Below are 16,022 nucleotides of genomic sequence, written 5' to 3'. Positions count from 1 at the left end.
CTTAAGGAACATAACTTTTAAGAAATCACATATGTACTGCATACCATTAGTGTCATTGACAGGATTCACTGTACATTTGCATCAATTCCTGAGCAGGGGTAGATGGGAATTAGGGTAGGAAAAATATTTTTATCCATAGGTATGTATTGGCTTATTTAAAAAGAACTAAAATCAACTGGCACAATGCTAACCAATTTTGCTAACTAACAATTAGCAAATATGAACATTCATTTACAACATCATTCAAAATAGTTTATGACAGGTTAGGAATAGAAGAATAAATCAACTGTTTTATTTCATTTCCCTTGTGGTTTTTAGTATTTAGAATTTTAATGTGTTGCCATTTAGGAATACCTATATGTCTATACATAGTATATTTAAAACATTTACCCTGCCATTTATTTATTTTATTAATTCTGAGTTAATATTGTAAACCCATGTAACTTCATTTAAAAAAAAAAATTAACTGTGATTACTCCTGCAAATGCCTCTAGATGGTATCACGTGCACACAGAACTACTGTTTAGGCTATAGCCGACTGGAAAACATCCAATAGCAAATGCTTAACACAGAAATTTAAATGCTTGTATTTAAAGCATTTAAATTGTCCAGTGCAAGACTCACCTGTGTACAGTAGGAGAAAGGTTTTCTGCAGGCTGGGTTGCACTGCCGAATAGCAGCAGGACGTGCTTGAGGGGAGCAGCCTCCTACAAAGGAATTCCCATCATCATTTTGAGATTTTCTATGATAAACATTTAAAACATTTTTTTTTTCCTTTCTCTGGCACTGGTCATTCTGTAAAAGTGTCATGTTTAAAAAAAAATTATATGTAGCTCAGTCTTATTTTTTTGGCTTGCCCCAGTATGAGTTCTTTGAGATGAGAAGCTCTGCTAACAGAAGCTGATTATTGTAGTTTTAGCTCTGCACATTGACAATGTGATTCTATCATATGGCTATGCTTCAGGGCAGTTTGTGAGTGCCAGGATCAGTAAAAGAATTGAGGAAATCTCAATTTAAGTTCAAGAGCAAAAAATAAATCTGCTCAAAGACTCATTTTATATACATTTTTCTCCAGCTCCTGAATACTCAATGAAGCACTCTAAGTCCCTATAACTGAATGCTAAAAGAATGGCCACTAATCAATTCATCAAATCAAATGCTTTGGTAACATATTTTAACCAGAGTACACATCGATACAATCACACACACATACACATACTCACATACAGTTTAAAGAACAAAATCTATAAGCTCTAGGAGGGGCAGTCATGCAGCTGACACAGTACTTGCTTAGTAAGTAATTTTTTAAATAACTAGATGTCTATAATATGTACAATGATGTCTCCATACTATGAAAATCATGCACACATTAGTAGTGCCTTTTTTAGATTCAAGGTACTAAGCTAATAAGTTGACATTTGAGGAAATTATTTAGATTGCATTTATATAATATCGGTTGTATTTATTAGTTCTAGCCTTTGCATTATTGTAATTGTCAACCAATTACAGTTTGACTTTGTAGTTATCAAAAAGCTTGGGCATAAGGTAGTGTGGAGAATAGGAAGGTCTACATTTTCCCTGAAAATGAAGCAGAAAAGTCTCACTGCAACTTGAAAAAGAAATCAAATAATCCACAATGAATTATAGATACAAACCCCACAATTAGCATCGAGATGTGAAATTGCAAATTTGAGTGTTAGTGACAAGAACTCAAAGTAATGCTGCTACCTATTGTGTTTGGAGGTCTCATCCCCCTCTCCTCTATAAACCAGTGATAGCTAAGGCTGTGTGTGCACCTTTGGCAGATGGGAACTTTTGGGAAGTAGGGAGAAAATACTAGAATTTGTATAGCACATGCAACTTTTTGTCTAAATATTAAGACTAAAGTTCTCATAATCCTGAGCAGAAAATACTGTTAATGAGTTCATTCACCAAATGGCCACTATTGTAGATGTAACTTGAGATTATAATCTTTAGTAGTTTAATTCTCAGCATATGATGGGTTCTGTGTTCCTGTGTAGGTAGATTTATATAGTATATTTAGTTTTACCAAACTTACAAAACTAAAAAGTAGTTTAAAATATATTATCTTTATAAACTATAGATTAAAGATAATACTGAGTGCAAAAACAAAAAATAGAGCTGACAATCCTTCTATCCCTATAGAAATAATAGTATTCTCCCACCCCTGTGATAAACTGTCAGAGTTTATCTGACTGTGAACAGTAAGTAAAACATGGCAACTGACTTTCCTCCAATAGGCAAGCATTAAAATTTTTTTGCAGAAGACCATTTGCCATGAATGAGGTGCCCTTCCTTAATTTATATTTAGATGTTAATAATCATGACTACCATATTCAAATATAGGTTTTGAACATAAGCACCTATAATTTTTGTACCATTAAAATATTTTAACATTATTTATTAATTTGCATGTGTTTTTAGAATATGTATATTAGCATGGCAGCATAGGAATATGGTAGATTGAGATATAGCCTCAAAAATTTTATATAGAGATGCTACATCATTTAAAATTTTAGAGAGCACTGTTGTAAGCTAGCACTGATCATTTTCAGTCTTTATCTTAGATTGTGACTGTTAAGGAAATTTTTATTTAAGTTGTCTGATATAGTATGTTTGCTTTCTAAGATGCGAAAATCTGATGGTAATTTGCTAAAAATATCATTTAATTAGGCCACTTGCCCACTCCTATTGCTTATAATTTTAAGCTAATTGTCCTCACAGACAGCAAAACTCAGGTCTTTTTGAAGTGTCCACAGTAGTCTTAGGCAGGAATACCTGTGACATTAATGCCATCTGAACGCTGGCACCATACAGTTCGTTCATTATTGTTCCAAAGACTTGCTTTCCATGTGTAGTGGTAACATTTGCCTCCTGCAAGTAAATGTAAACTGGTTCTATTATACTGCATATAAAAATAGTATAAACATTAATCAATGGAGCTTAAGAAGTGAAAAGTTCAGAATGGGTGGATTGCAATTGTATGAGGAATATAAAAATAAAATTTATTAATTAAAAAAAAAAAAGAAGTGAAAAGTTCTCTTGGTACCTGTACAAGGGCGTGTTTCCAGAACCTGCTGGGGGCAGCTGTCTTGGTTCTCAAAAGACTGAATTATAAATGTCCTTGACCTAGATTGGCGGCCCATTGTCTCAAAGCTTCTTCCATCAATGCAGGTTAATTCACACGTGCTCCACTCTGACCACTTCGTTAAATGGCAGTCTCCTGGGTAAGTGTGAAGCACAGAGCAGAGGGAACGTGAAAACTAAACCTACACATTACCCAGGCAGGGAGATTGGTGGTGGTGGGCAATTTCTGGATACTGCACATTTGTCTTTGACCAATTTTCCATTTAGACAGTACTAAATGATAAAGTTATTTATGGTTTAATCTAGTTTAGCAAGATAGTGCCGAAAATGAGATTGCCATTACTTTGTCTCAAATTATAGTAATCTTATCTAGTGAACACTGTATGTCAGCTAGTGAAAATAAAATTTTTAAAGGGGAGATGGAAAGATTATGGTAACTCAGTTTTCAAAGAGCAGCATAATATCATAAAATGGATGTTCTTAAAAACCATATAAGGGGAATAAGACAGTCACTGAAGTGGAGTAATGTTGGGCTCAAAGAATATTTAATAATCTAAGCACATACATTTATGTACATACAGTATGTAAATATATGTGCACATGTATGTATGAGTTTACACACAAAGGTCAGTTTCATGCCATATTATAAGGCTGTATATAAAGGTATATTAAGTTACCTTAAAATTAGGTCACCCAAACCCAGTTGTGCTATTAGGAATAAAATGATACATAAATATAAATAGTGATCATCTTTACAAATACATAGAACTTGTCCATTTAAATGAGAGTTTCATAATCCTTACTGTTCCCACCCTGCTGCCACCCAGGGATTCATCCACTCATGGGTTCAGTCAACACTTATTTTGAGTACTAGCCAGTGTGCTAGAGATGGTCAGGTCAAGTATTAGCACATACTCTAGGTGGAGCTACCATCACTCAAAGATTGTTCCATGTAAAATGCCAGTGACATGATTGAAACTTAGCTCTTATATTTCCATGTCCTGTCCTTTTCCTCAGGCTTGCTTTACCTCCATTGAAGTTGTGAGAATATTCCAAAGTGATAACCTCACTTAAATTAACTTTTGCAATTTTAAAACCTCAAATTTGATGAGAGTTTTTCCAGAAAAAGTAGAAGTAATGAACAGGTCATTAAAGCATTCACAATCATCGAAAATTGCATACCTGGGCAAGGAACAGAACAGGGCTGCTTCAGGATGCTATTCTGGAAGGGCATGTCTCCACACAGTGCATCATCTACAGGTATAGCGGTGTGGGAGATGGAGCCATTGTGGACCATGCAGGAAAGGCTTCGGATCTGGACTCCTTCCCCGCAGTCTCCACCCTGTGAGAGGAAAGATACTGTTAGAATTACCCAAATAATTAGCCTATGAGAGTTTTGACTCCTAGCACCCCTTGCCAAGAAAACCCTGGTTGCATATTTCTGCATAGAGAGTGATCTGTGAATTGCTCACATAAAGTATCACCAAGAAATTCTTAGAGAGCTGATGAATAAGCTGAAGTATAAATGCAAATTTATGCCACAGAATTTATGTACTCAGAATATGATGATTCATTTTGGAACACAGCCAGGACTGAATGAAAAAAAAAAAAAAACCAATACATAACTTGTCTAGGTGTATGTGATAAAATGGCCTAATCCATAATCACTCCCTAAGAAAGCATGTACAGCCACAGGGCATAAATTTCTCTTTTACTTTGCTTGTTTTTCTTTTGTAGGGAATTCAGTACTTTCTCATATGGATTAGGTTAAGGTTTCCAGTAATACACTGCTTTTCTCTATTACCATGAAAAGTTGTTTTCCCAGCATACCTTCTGTGCTGAATAATGTTCTTTGAAGATACTTTAAACAAATCCCACTCAGATTATTCTAGACAATTAGAAAAAAAGTGTATGGTGTCTCACAGAAACAGCAGCTTAGAATTGGAAATGTCTTAGTGGTTATATGGCTCAGCCATCTGTCTAATGAAAGGATTCCCACTAGAGCATTTTTGGCAGCTACTCATAAGTGTTTTTTCCTCCTCAGTTTTATTCAGGTACTCATACTTAAAAAGGGGAGGGGGTTGGTGCTTAATTATTTGGATAACTTTTAGATGTAAATAATATAAATAGCCATAAAAAGGTATTTTTTGGTATAAATACCTATAAAAATGGGTGAGGGCAAAACTATTGTGCTAAGGAAGTGAAATCCTAAGATGACAAGAGTGAAGGTAAAAGAACTGAAGGAGAAACAGAGGAAAAGCAAATGTAAAGTAATGCGTTGCTACACTTGCCTCCTTGCCACAAGTAAACACAGCTGGTTTCTTGGTCAACCACAATTTCTTCCAGTCAGGCCATGTGGTATCAGGAGGACTCAGTCCCATCAATAATGGAGGTGAGTGGAAGAAGGGGGAGTCATTAAAATGCCAGCTCCTCCTTGGATCCAATTCTCTGTGGTCAATGTCCATCTTGGAGAGTATTAACTCTCCTATACTTCCAAGGTGTGTCACTGAGCTTTCACTTAGTCCAGAGTCTGGCACGTGGTGACCACTGGTAGACCCTCTCCCAAATAGGAGAGAGGGGCTTTGCATTTCTGTTGCTGCAGCCAGAGAAGCAAGATACTACAGCCCATTATGAGAGAACAGTGACAACGGTACTATGTACTGGGAAACAGAGTTTCATCTCCTTCTACTCTTTTTCCCCAACAGGACCTAGAAACTGCATTGCCTAGGTCTTGGAGATGTGGCTTTTAAAGTGACAGAAAGGAGAGAAGTACAAGGTGGTCAGCTAAAGCATGAAAATGACCCAGGGCATGGAACAGGTAAGTCATCAGAAGCTGATAGGCCTACTGAGCACCAGCCAAGTCAAGGCACTGTGGAAACAGCAGTCAAGTGTCAAGGACAGTTCATAAACAGACTACTGGAGGTGTAGGGTGGATGCTGAAAAAATTCTTGACATAAGAAGAAGTCCAGAAATAGTTTGACTTGCACGAGGTCCTAGTTGAAGCAATTTTAAGCGTGAAGAATCTGAGTAGCATATCAATAGGGGCCATTACATCCTCTTCTAGAGATGCCATAACATGATTATGATTTGTTTACTAAGATGGCATTTCCACACTTGACTTATCAATAGCTCATAATTGCTCTAATCTTTTCTTCAGCTGTTGTGAAATTGCCAAAACATGCACCCTAATTCTGAACCTGAGTGCATTATTTGGGGAAATAAGTGGAGGTTTAAAATCAACTATCACACACAGCAAATACTCAAGTGAATGCTAACTCCCTAAAGTGGGAAATAGCTAGTGTATGTTAAATTCCTCTTTTAAGAGGATTTCTCTTATAACTTATTACTTCAGAGGATGGAGCCACTGCAGAATTGCGAAAGGTATATGTGTTGCTAAAGAGTATTAGACTGTATGCTTACTTCAGAATAGTCTGAAGCTACTGCATCACATACAAGATTTGAAATTACTGCTATCTGGAACCTCAGGTAACAGAGGCTACAACTGATTAGTGTTTAACATTTCAGGAAATGGTGTATGAAGATCTCATAGGAAACATGAAATCACAGGGATCATTTTAAAAATCAAGACAAACAACAATTTGCTCCTAATATGCATCCTCCTTCAACCATATACTTCAACCTATACTTTTGACAACAGTCATGATATGAAAAGAAATCAACATCAGAATTGTAATGATATTCATAAAGTGAACATTCACTCTCCCTTATTCACGAGACTTTACACACTAGGGAGGGCAAACAGACCCAGACTACTTGGCACAAGCTTGTCAACAACCAGGATTCTCTAGCTCTCCACTGCACAGTCCAGATATTAGCGGATATTTTGTATACTCTGAGTCAGTGTCTCTAGCAGATGTGGACTGGCAGCTGGTGCTAATAATCAGAGTTTTAATCAAAGTTATAATACCAACCACAGTTTATTAAGCTCAGAATTTATGTCAGGTACTACATAATAAGCACTGCATCTGAACTCACTAATCCATACAAACCCCCCCACCCCCGGCTCCCTTTCAGCAAAATTGGTACTATTTCAACTTCCATCATACAGATAAGAAAACAGACTGGAAAGCTCAGAAACTCGGCAAAAATTGCTGAGCCAGGAACTGTGGTAGAATTTTGACCGAAATTAGGCCTGCAAGACTGAGTTCTAAACAGATTTGGCAACCTATGTGTGGATCTGTGTTATCAGCTGAAGAACTTAAAGAGTCAGAAAACATTTTAGAAAGTGAAGCCAGAGGATAAACACTTTTTTTGCTGCTAACATCTTCCCATATAAAATAGTAGCAAAATTGGCACATCTTCTGTGTAAGCCCCCCCCCCCCGCCCCATTATGGTTTGCTAGTTCTTGATACAAACAGCCACTTAAATACCATCGTCACCTTCAGCAAACGAGCTCCCTGCCTTCAGTTGGCAGGTCAGGATACAACAGGACAAGGGGGAGCAGAAGCACATTTTGAGAGGTGATCTTCCTTTGTGGGCAAAGGGCCCATGAAATTTTGATCAGTAATGTCAAAAACTGTGCTCACAAAATGATTTGAGAGAAGGCAACTCACTGTAAAGATAGTGTGTTATCTCCCACAGGGAGCTCACAATTAAGTTTTAGTAAAACAGGAATGCAGTTCCAACTCTGGAAAAAAACTCAACCATCAATGATTTACATTCTCTTTTGCCTTTGCTTTTCTTCTTTTTCGTCAGTGAGACTGACTTTATCCACAAGGTGGAAGATGTGGTGGCTAAAGGTTCCTGAATACAGTATCTCTGAACAGCTTTGATTCATTCCAAATTCTTGGGAAGAATGATGAATGACCCTGTCTGCATAAGGTGCCCACCCCAGAATGAAGTACAGACTTCAGTAACAGGTATTATTGTTTAAGAGATTTCCCTGGAAGAAGTCTAAGTTCAGAATTTCCTCCTGATTGGAAATGTCAGTGAATGGAATTAACCTTATCTGGATACCTGAGGTGCTTCTGGAATTTCTGCACACATGTTCTTGTGGTCTCTGCAGGCTCCATCCAAGCCTGTGTGATGCCCAGTCCCCACCTGCACTACTATGGTGAATGCTCACAAGACCCCACTTGTGTCCCTGTGGTGCTCATAAGCTCACATGTGACAGCAAAATGAAACATTACATTTGGCATTTCCCATGTTTGTGTGGGACAAGTTGACAGGTGTCTATATATAATGCATATATTTAGGCTTCTGACATCTGAGAAGGTAAAAAGGAAAGTGCAAAAGAGTGAGCAAGACAGCTAGAGTAGAAGTTGTATGTCTGCTAAGACTTGGAGCATGGAGTCCGTCAGTCCTGTTGCTGGCTCTCCTTCCATTTTTCTCTCCCTTCCCTGTCAACTGGTTCCTAAATTTTTTGAGCCTATTTTCTCAACTGTCAATTACACAATTATAAGGAGAAACAACCCTACCATTTTCTTAATTGTGACTCCAAGCAGCATTTAAAAATTGCTGAAGATTTAGGAAGGAGGATTTTAGACAAGTGACAACGTATTCCTATTTGCCATTACATTACTATTGAATTAATTAGCATGATTACCTTATTTTCTGTAAAAAGGAGACAGAACAAATGTACCACACATTCTTGCTCCTCTGAGACTTATTATAATGCATGGACATTATTCTGCAAGATGATAATGATGCATGACAATGTCATCCTGACAGGAACACTAAACATCGCTGAGAATACTCTGCACATTCCTTAATCCTTAATAAAAATTATTGTTACCTAATTACGATATGCTTTGGAATATGAACTTAAATATGAACTGGTAAAATAAGAAAATAGCAAAAATCGATGTGCTTTTACTTACCCAAGAAGCCAGAGAGCAAATATACTAGAGGATCTTTGCTGATCCAGCAAAAGCTCTGGGTGTGTGTTATGTTATGATGTTAGGCATTTAAATGCTAGGCATTTATACTTCAGGCCAGTAAAAAAAGTAATCATTGAGGAATATGTAGTAACCTTGGTTCATGTGGCAGTGTTAAAATATAACTTTCACACACTTCTGGTTTTCTGCCCCTATGCGAGATTTTGTCTAAGTCCAAATGCGCCTCTTTAAGAAATACAGTCTGCAAGGAGAATGGGCATTTTCACAACATCCAGATTTTGCTTAATTAAGTAATACTTGGGTATTTCTAACAAGCCAAGAAAATAACAGCATTCTTGAGTATGCCAAAGAGATTGAAAGTCCCATGACCCAGACTATTATAATCAGCGCCTAATGAATGGCTATTTATTTTCCTAGCAATCTCACACTGCATGAGATTAAGTCATTTGGTGGTTATTTTTCTGTTACTTCCATTGCATAACCACACATTGTGCCAGGTCCATGGTACCGTGAAATGAATTTCCTCAACCCATATTAACCAAACAAGTGTTTTGGACATAGGAGAAGCATTTCTCTAAGTGTGATTATCACCTACCTCCAATTTACATGCAGACCAGTTGCCAAGGACCCAGCTGTAGCAGGGGGTCACTGGGCAGGTTTTCTGCTGGGTAAGCTCTGTGGGGCACGGCCGTCCTTCTCCTTGGGTTGGCATAATGATAAATCGAGTCCGGCTCATTCGACCTAAAATGATAAGGAAGGTGTCAGTTTTTCAGTTAAGAGTTTGGTTTAAAAAAGGAATTAAAGGACAGAATATTGCCTTATAAGTCTTCATTAAAATACACTGATTTTTTTATTATGTCCAGCTTTCAGTTTTTCTGCAATTTTAATATATGTTTCTATAGACACAGGTTATATAAGTTCTTCATAATAAAGATTTTAAGTTTTATTTTACTTCAGTGGCTGTCAGTCTAAAATCTGTCATGTTGCCAAATGAACTGATCATGTAAATATTGGCAGGATGCTAATTTATTTATTAAGCTCTAATATGATCAAGGCATCCTGCTATGTGTTAGGGACACTGTGATGAAATAGCCAGATGTATTTTCTGCCCTCATAAACTTTGTATTTTAGGCCAGGACTACAAATATTAAAAATAGAGTGTTGTGTTTTGTCTGTTAGGTTCTAAATTGGCTAGTAAGGTAAAACATTTCACAAAATCCAAATTACCCAAGAACATTCCCTAGGAAGATGCCTCCCAAAGGGAATACTGGTATCTCAATGGATACATCATGATTGGTTTCCCTACAGTGTAGGACCAATTTCTTTGCTTTTTTCATTGAGATCAAGATAAAGGCTGCTGCCTGTGTGAAGGATCTATTCCCTTTGAAAAAGTTCAAATGCTGGCATCCCATTTCATAATGAAAGACAAATAATAAGAGTAGTTGAGGAACAAGCAGGGACCTCATGTCATCTTCTATCTACTCCTACACCTTAGGTCATAACCTTGGTAAATGGGGTAGTTGGGTGAAACTTAAAGTTTATGTTTCTCTCTCTCTCCCACTGATTCTTTATTCTTTTTCACTGATGAAGCACCAAGTCATATAGTTTCATCACTGTTATTTGTGAATATAATGCCCTTCCATTATTGTTGTAAAGCTAATTATGTAATCGCCTTTATGATAAATGTTAAAGGAAAACATTTTCTATGGGAGCATGATATAGGGATTCAGTCTGTCTGGGAAGAGAACTTTCCCTTGAGCAACTAAGCTCAGGAATGTGAAAGGATATAAGCCGTAAGTTAGGTACAGAGAGCACCCTATACAGAAAAAACAGGATGAGAGGCAAAGGAGTAGAAGATGTGGCTAATAATAGTAGATGATGAGGGTAATGTGCCTGGAACAGAGAGAACTCAAGGAAGAATGGGTTGAGTTAATTTTGTCATAGCTATTAAAAGTGGGGTGAAAGAGTACATTTATTTCTTAAGTGAAATGGAATGTTACTGATTACAAAAATTTACTTGAAAGCCCTACATAGGAATAATTCTTGGATGCCCTAAATTCAGGGGTAAGTAAGGCTGATTCATACTTTCAGAGGACTAGACATCTCATCCAGGAATATTAGTGATTGATAGTAAATTAATTCTATCTGAGAAGACCTTTGAAGAAAACTAGGAAGTTCTAAATCTCTGAATTCTGAATTCCTTAAAGTTATTGCATTACTTCACCTATATTAAACATATGTACTAAGCCCATGGAGAATATTTATATTTCATAAATTGTTGACATGTTATCTGTTGAGAACGTGTAATGCATCATTTATCACATGCTACGCAACATTCTAAAATACTTTCTATAGTAACTTATTTAATAATCATAAAAACCTTACAGGAAAATCCAATTATTTTCCAATATTGTAGACGAGACGTGGAAGCTGAGGATAGTTATGTATCTAGTTTTTTTTTTTTAATGGGAATCATAAACAAAATTTTGGATGGTGATAAAATGTGAGTCAATGACTCCAGAGACCTGGTGAGCAACAGAAACCACCAATACGGCACCCTTGGGCACTGAGCTCCCTCATAGAATGTGTTTGGACAGCTGTTCTGTGCAAATGACTCAAGCCACACAGGTTGGACATCACTTCATTCACATGAAATGTTGTCATTCCTGCTTCATGAACACATTTGGCTCAGGATTGTACATTATGTCTTGCTTAAATATTCTTCAAGCTTTATAATGATCTTTATGTTTGTTCTCTTGGCCAATACTTGTGATCATATCATTATAATTACATTCTATTATATCTGTATTTGTAAGAATAATGACAATGTAATGTTGCCTTTATCATAGCTATAGGGGATCTATTTCATTACCATCAAATAACTTCAAGCTTGTTCTTAAATGGATGGCATGTGAATGGCCATTACTTTAGAACCATTTTATTTACTTCCGTCAAATTGACATATCTTTTACTGGACTAGATAGATACAGATGGAAGCTAATGTGTGCAACAGAAAAGAAACGATGCTAATATTTCTTGAAAGAATGAAGTCTTCAAACCATTCATGGAAAGCACAGCTGTATCATGTCTGTCTTTTGCTGCCCAAACAAAAAGCTATGACTTTTCAAACGATGCCCATTACTACCAACAATACATTTTAATACCGTGGGGCATGTAATAAACCTACTTTTTAAAGCATATTGCCATATTTAATTGGAAATATTAAAATTTAATCGAAAAATATTGCTTATAGAGGCATGAGATATAAAGGGAAATCACCTGATATTTCTGGAGGTTATTTCATATCTTTTCATAAGTTCCCTTATCTTTTAATATCAGAGATACTTGGTGGTATAAATTAAATAACCAGAGAAAGTGCTCCTCGAATTAGGCACTTACACAAATGCTAAAGTACAAAATTGAACTGCATGGAGTACAGATGGTCTCAACCAGGAGACCCGTGACAATGGGAATGAACAACACTATCTGGGATTTCAAACATCAAACGTGATAGATTATTCAAACAAATAAGCAACTATTCATCAGCAGGGATTATTCTAGAGGTGAGAGTGGATTTTCATGCCAGTGGGAGAACAGTGGATGATGAATTAAAGATAATTAAAAGAATATGCGATATGGAATATTAGAACAAAATTAAAAATAGCTGATGTATAGTAAAAAGAAATCTGGACTTGGCATTAAAATTCTCCAGTTGGAAGCAGCTCTCTCAAATTAACAGCTAGTAAATAACTCCTGAATATGAATTTCCTTTTTTATAAAATACAATTAGACATATGGAGCGTCCTTATTATCTGAGGATAATTCATGCTGGGAAAAGTGATATTTACCATGAGAATTAAATTATTTTAAATAAATAATGTTTAAATGGGCTTTTCCCTGGCATCAAAAGCATGCAGATAAGTTTATTTTCTCTAATATAAACTGTCATGTAAATGATCATTGCAACTATGCATTCATAGTTGCCACTGATATTTCAGTGATAATTTTAAAATGAGACATTACTTTTTGACTGACTTCTGCAGTTTGATCACAGAGTCTTTGAACTTTGAGTCACTTTTCAGACATTTTCTCAAGAGCTATCTTTAATCTTTGGTGTACAGATCACACCATTTTGTACCCCCATTTGTTGTGGGTACAACTTGCATTTGCAGTAGAGCTTGACCAGCAAATCTCCTAATGCAGTCACACAACATGTGCATCAGGAGAAGGGGCTGTTGACTTGGGGATGGCTTGTAAATTGTCCGGTCATTAGGGAACATTTTGATATAAATACACTTCCTATAGAACTCATGATTATGGGGATTCAGGTAAATACTCAGAAGATGGGGACTGCTTGGACTTACTCCATATTGGTATATGAATCAAATATAGCATATAAACCATCTTGCAGCATATCTAAAATGTAGCAGATGCTTCTTAAACCTTTAAATATTTCTTTTAAAAATTATTTAATATCAATTTCTACGATATATAAGATATGCCAACTATTCCATTGTGTTAATAATATAAAATGCACACAGCTATGCAATCTGTAATGATTCAGACTGATTCCCAACCACTAAATCTCTTACGCCTTAACTCCTTCAGTTCTCAAAATAAAAGTTGCTATATCTTCACTTTTCCAATATGAGAGTGGGAGAATTTTCTAGGACACTCTGGAGTCTTCTTACTTGTTTTTTTTTTTTTTTTTTCAATAATAGCATAAGAAAGAATTAGGATTCTCTTGGAACCTAAATTAAAAAGTAGGTATGAACAGTACAATGAGATATAGAAGTTGACTAATCTCTTAATAAAGGCTACAGAAGAGATAATTCCTATAAAATGTCTCCAAATTAATAAAGATTCAAATTTTGGTAGGCTAAGTTGGCTAGCAGTTTTCTCTGAGCCTACTAATCTCCTTCTTGGGGAATATCAGGCCTACTATTGAATTAATAATTACTTACAATGAAGAAAACAGGGTTGTATGGTAAGACCTTCAGGAAAAAAAAAATGAGGCAGTATAGGTAGGGAAGGTGATACTGGTACTTGCATACCTATTGAAAACAAATTTGTTGATCATACCTCCATTGAACTCATCAGTAGTCAGCTTCACTCTGAAGATTCACTACAATGAAGATTTGGAAAATTCTAAGCAGGAAATACTGGCTACATTTTTGTCAATTTATGAATTCACTAAAGGAAAATTCAAATGCAATGGTTCTCTGTCCTGACTATACTTTCAGGTCCAGACAGCCAGCCACCTCTGTACCTTTATGGTGTCTGGCTTTAACCAATTATTCTTCAGTGGTCCTGACACATGGTCATTGGATTAACTAAAAATAATGGTTTGAAGAGCTCTGGATAATTTCAATATGATCCAGGCAAATAAAAATATGTTTGTAGGGGAAAATGGAATATATAAGAATAAAAGCAATGAAGAACATACTATTTAACCTTAAATAATTCATTAAATAGCTGAGCAGATTTACCTTTATACACCTATAATCTCCAGAGTACTATAGACATGTAAAGGCCATCACAGTGGTATGATGAAGTGACTTTCACCTTACGACATATTTTTTCATATGATTGAATTTTCAAGGCATATGCACAATTATTGACAGAGAATGGTCTTCCAGAGCTGACATCTACAAGGCATCAGCTACCAATGTTACAACACTCAAGTGCTCCTTCACTATGTATTTCCCAAATAGTTTGGGATAAAATGTTTCCACTTTTAACTAGTTCACCCTACAAATTTATTTTTAAACATTTGATACCTGCTACCTAATATTAGCAGCATATACCAGCAGATGACAAAATAATGGAGAGAAAGCTAAATTGAATAACTATAAAGTGTTATGTTTATATAGATAATGCAGCATATTCTTGCTTAGTTATTTGCCTTACTTGGCTTTCTTTTACCACCTTACCTGAGAACAACTGCTATTCTCATCCCCTCAAATCACTTTAATAAAAATTCTAGTCTGACTATGCATTAGACACATTCATATTCTCAGGTAAAATGTGACAAACTAAACCTCAGAGAAGTCAAACTATGCAAAGTCACATAGCTGTTGCAATTGACACAAAGTTCCCCTTAGTCTAAAAGCATGTAGTTTCCAACAGATTAAATCTGGGCCAAATCATAGGTATCAAATGTTATGTTGACGGTAGGCCAGTTGAACAAGACTGAATAGTGCACCCAGGTCTACTTTCTACAATAAATGTGCTACTTGTATTCCATGTAGTTAATAGTCTACTAGCAAAAAAAAAAAAAAAAAAACCAAAAACGCTACAACATCTTTCTCTGTCAAAACTATTTGCTCTTGCTACTTATGGAGTAAATTTCTGAAAGCAAAGGGGAAGTTGAATTGTAAATTAATTGCTCAATTAATTTCATGTGGCCCTTTATGCTGGCCATTTACTGGTTGAGCCTGTATTTTTTTCAGTTCTATTAATATCTGAAATGTTCATAAGTATTTAAGTTAAAAATTTGATTTAAATATACACTTTGAGGGAAATGGATCTGGAGTCAAACTTATTTTCTAATGTAAATGAAGTAGAAAAATTTACCAGCCTAATCTGCAAACTAAAGTCAGATCTTTGTCATATATTTGGCAGAGATGGAAGATGCCGTAAAGGTTCTTCACTCAGTTCCAGTGTCTGGGTTTCCCCTTTGGAGGGATTCCTTGACTTACTGGAAAATTGCCTCAGGCACCTAGATACCTTTCATCCACAGAACACTCAATTTAAGCAAAATAAATATTTCATAGGCTTTTCAGAGAGGGGAAAAAAAAAAAAAAAAACTAGACCGAGTCACGATCATCATCACTCCTAGTCACAGGAATGACGTCAGTTAAGCAAGCGAGAAACAGGACCACCGTTTTAGATCAAGCAAGGCCAGGGTATCATGGGAATAGATAGGAGAATTGTAAGGGCAGAGGATTATGTACCTATGCTTGGAAATAAAGAGCTCCAGAATTATCTGGTAGAGTGTGTATGCAATCTAGCAGCTTCCATCCAGTTCTAACCAGAGCAATCATTTCAGTGCCA

The 16,022-nt window shown here is 36.1% G+C and overlaps 1 protein-coding gene across 1 annotated transcript in view; it reads right to left on the bottom strand.

The window, feature by feature from the left end:
- The window catches only part of THSD7B (thrombospondin type 1 domain containing 7B), a gene marked incomplete at its 3' end in the record, with an annotated part of 691,568 nt that overhangs the window by 11,437 nt on the left and 664,109 nt on the right, over nucleotides 1-16,022 (bottom strand). Inside the window, exons 20-24 of the mRNA XM_084247796.1 lie at nucleotides 9,562-9,707; nucleotides 4,291-4,450; nucleotides 3,071-3,244; nucleotides 2,800-2,895; nucleotides 625-707 (exon numbers count right to left, since the gene is read on the bottom strand). Of these exons, the coding sequence (XP_084103922.1) occupies nucleotides 625-707; nucleotides 2,800-2,895; nucleotides 3,071-3,244; nucleotides 4,291-4,450; nucleotides 9,562-9,707 (659 nt within the window). The remainder of the gene's footprint in view (nucleotides 1-624; nucleotides 708-2,799; nucleotides 2,896-3,070; nucleotides 3,245-4,290; nucleotides 4,451-9,561; nucleotides 9,708-16,022) is intronic.

This window comes from Talpa europaea, assembly GCF_964194135.1.
Source record: "Talpa europaea genome assembly, chromosome: 1".
Classification (NCBI taxonomy): Eukaryota; Metazoa; Chordata; class Mammalia; order Eulipotyphla; family Talpidae; genus Talpa; species Talpa europaea.
The sequence above is the reverse complement of the archived record's forward strand: the minus strand, read 5'-3'. Positions and strand labels throughout refer to the sequence as shown.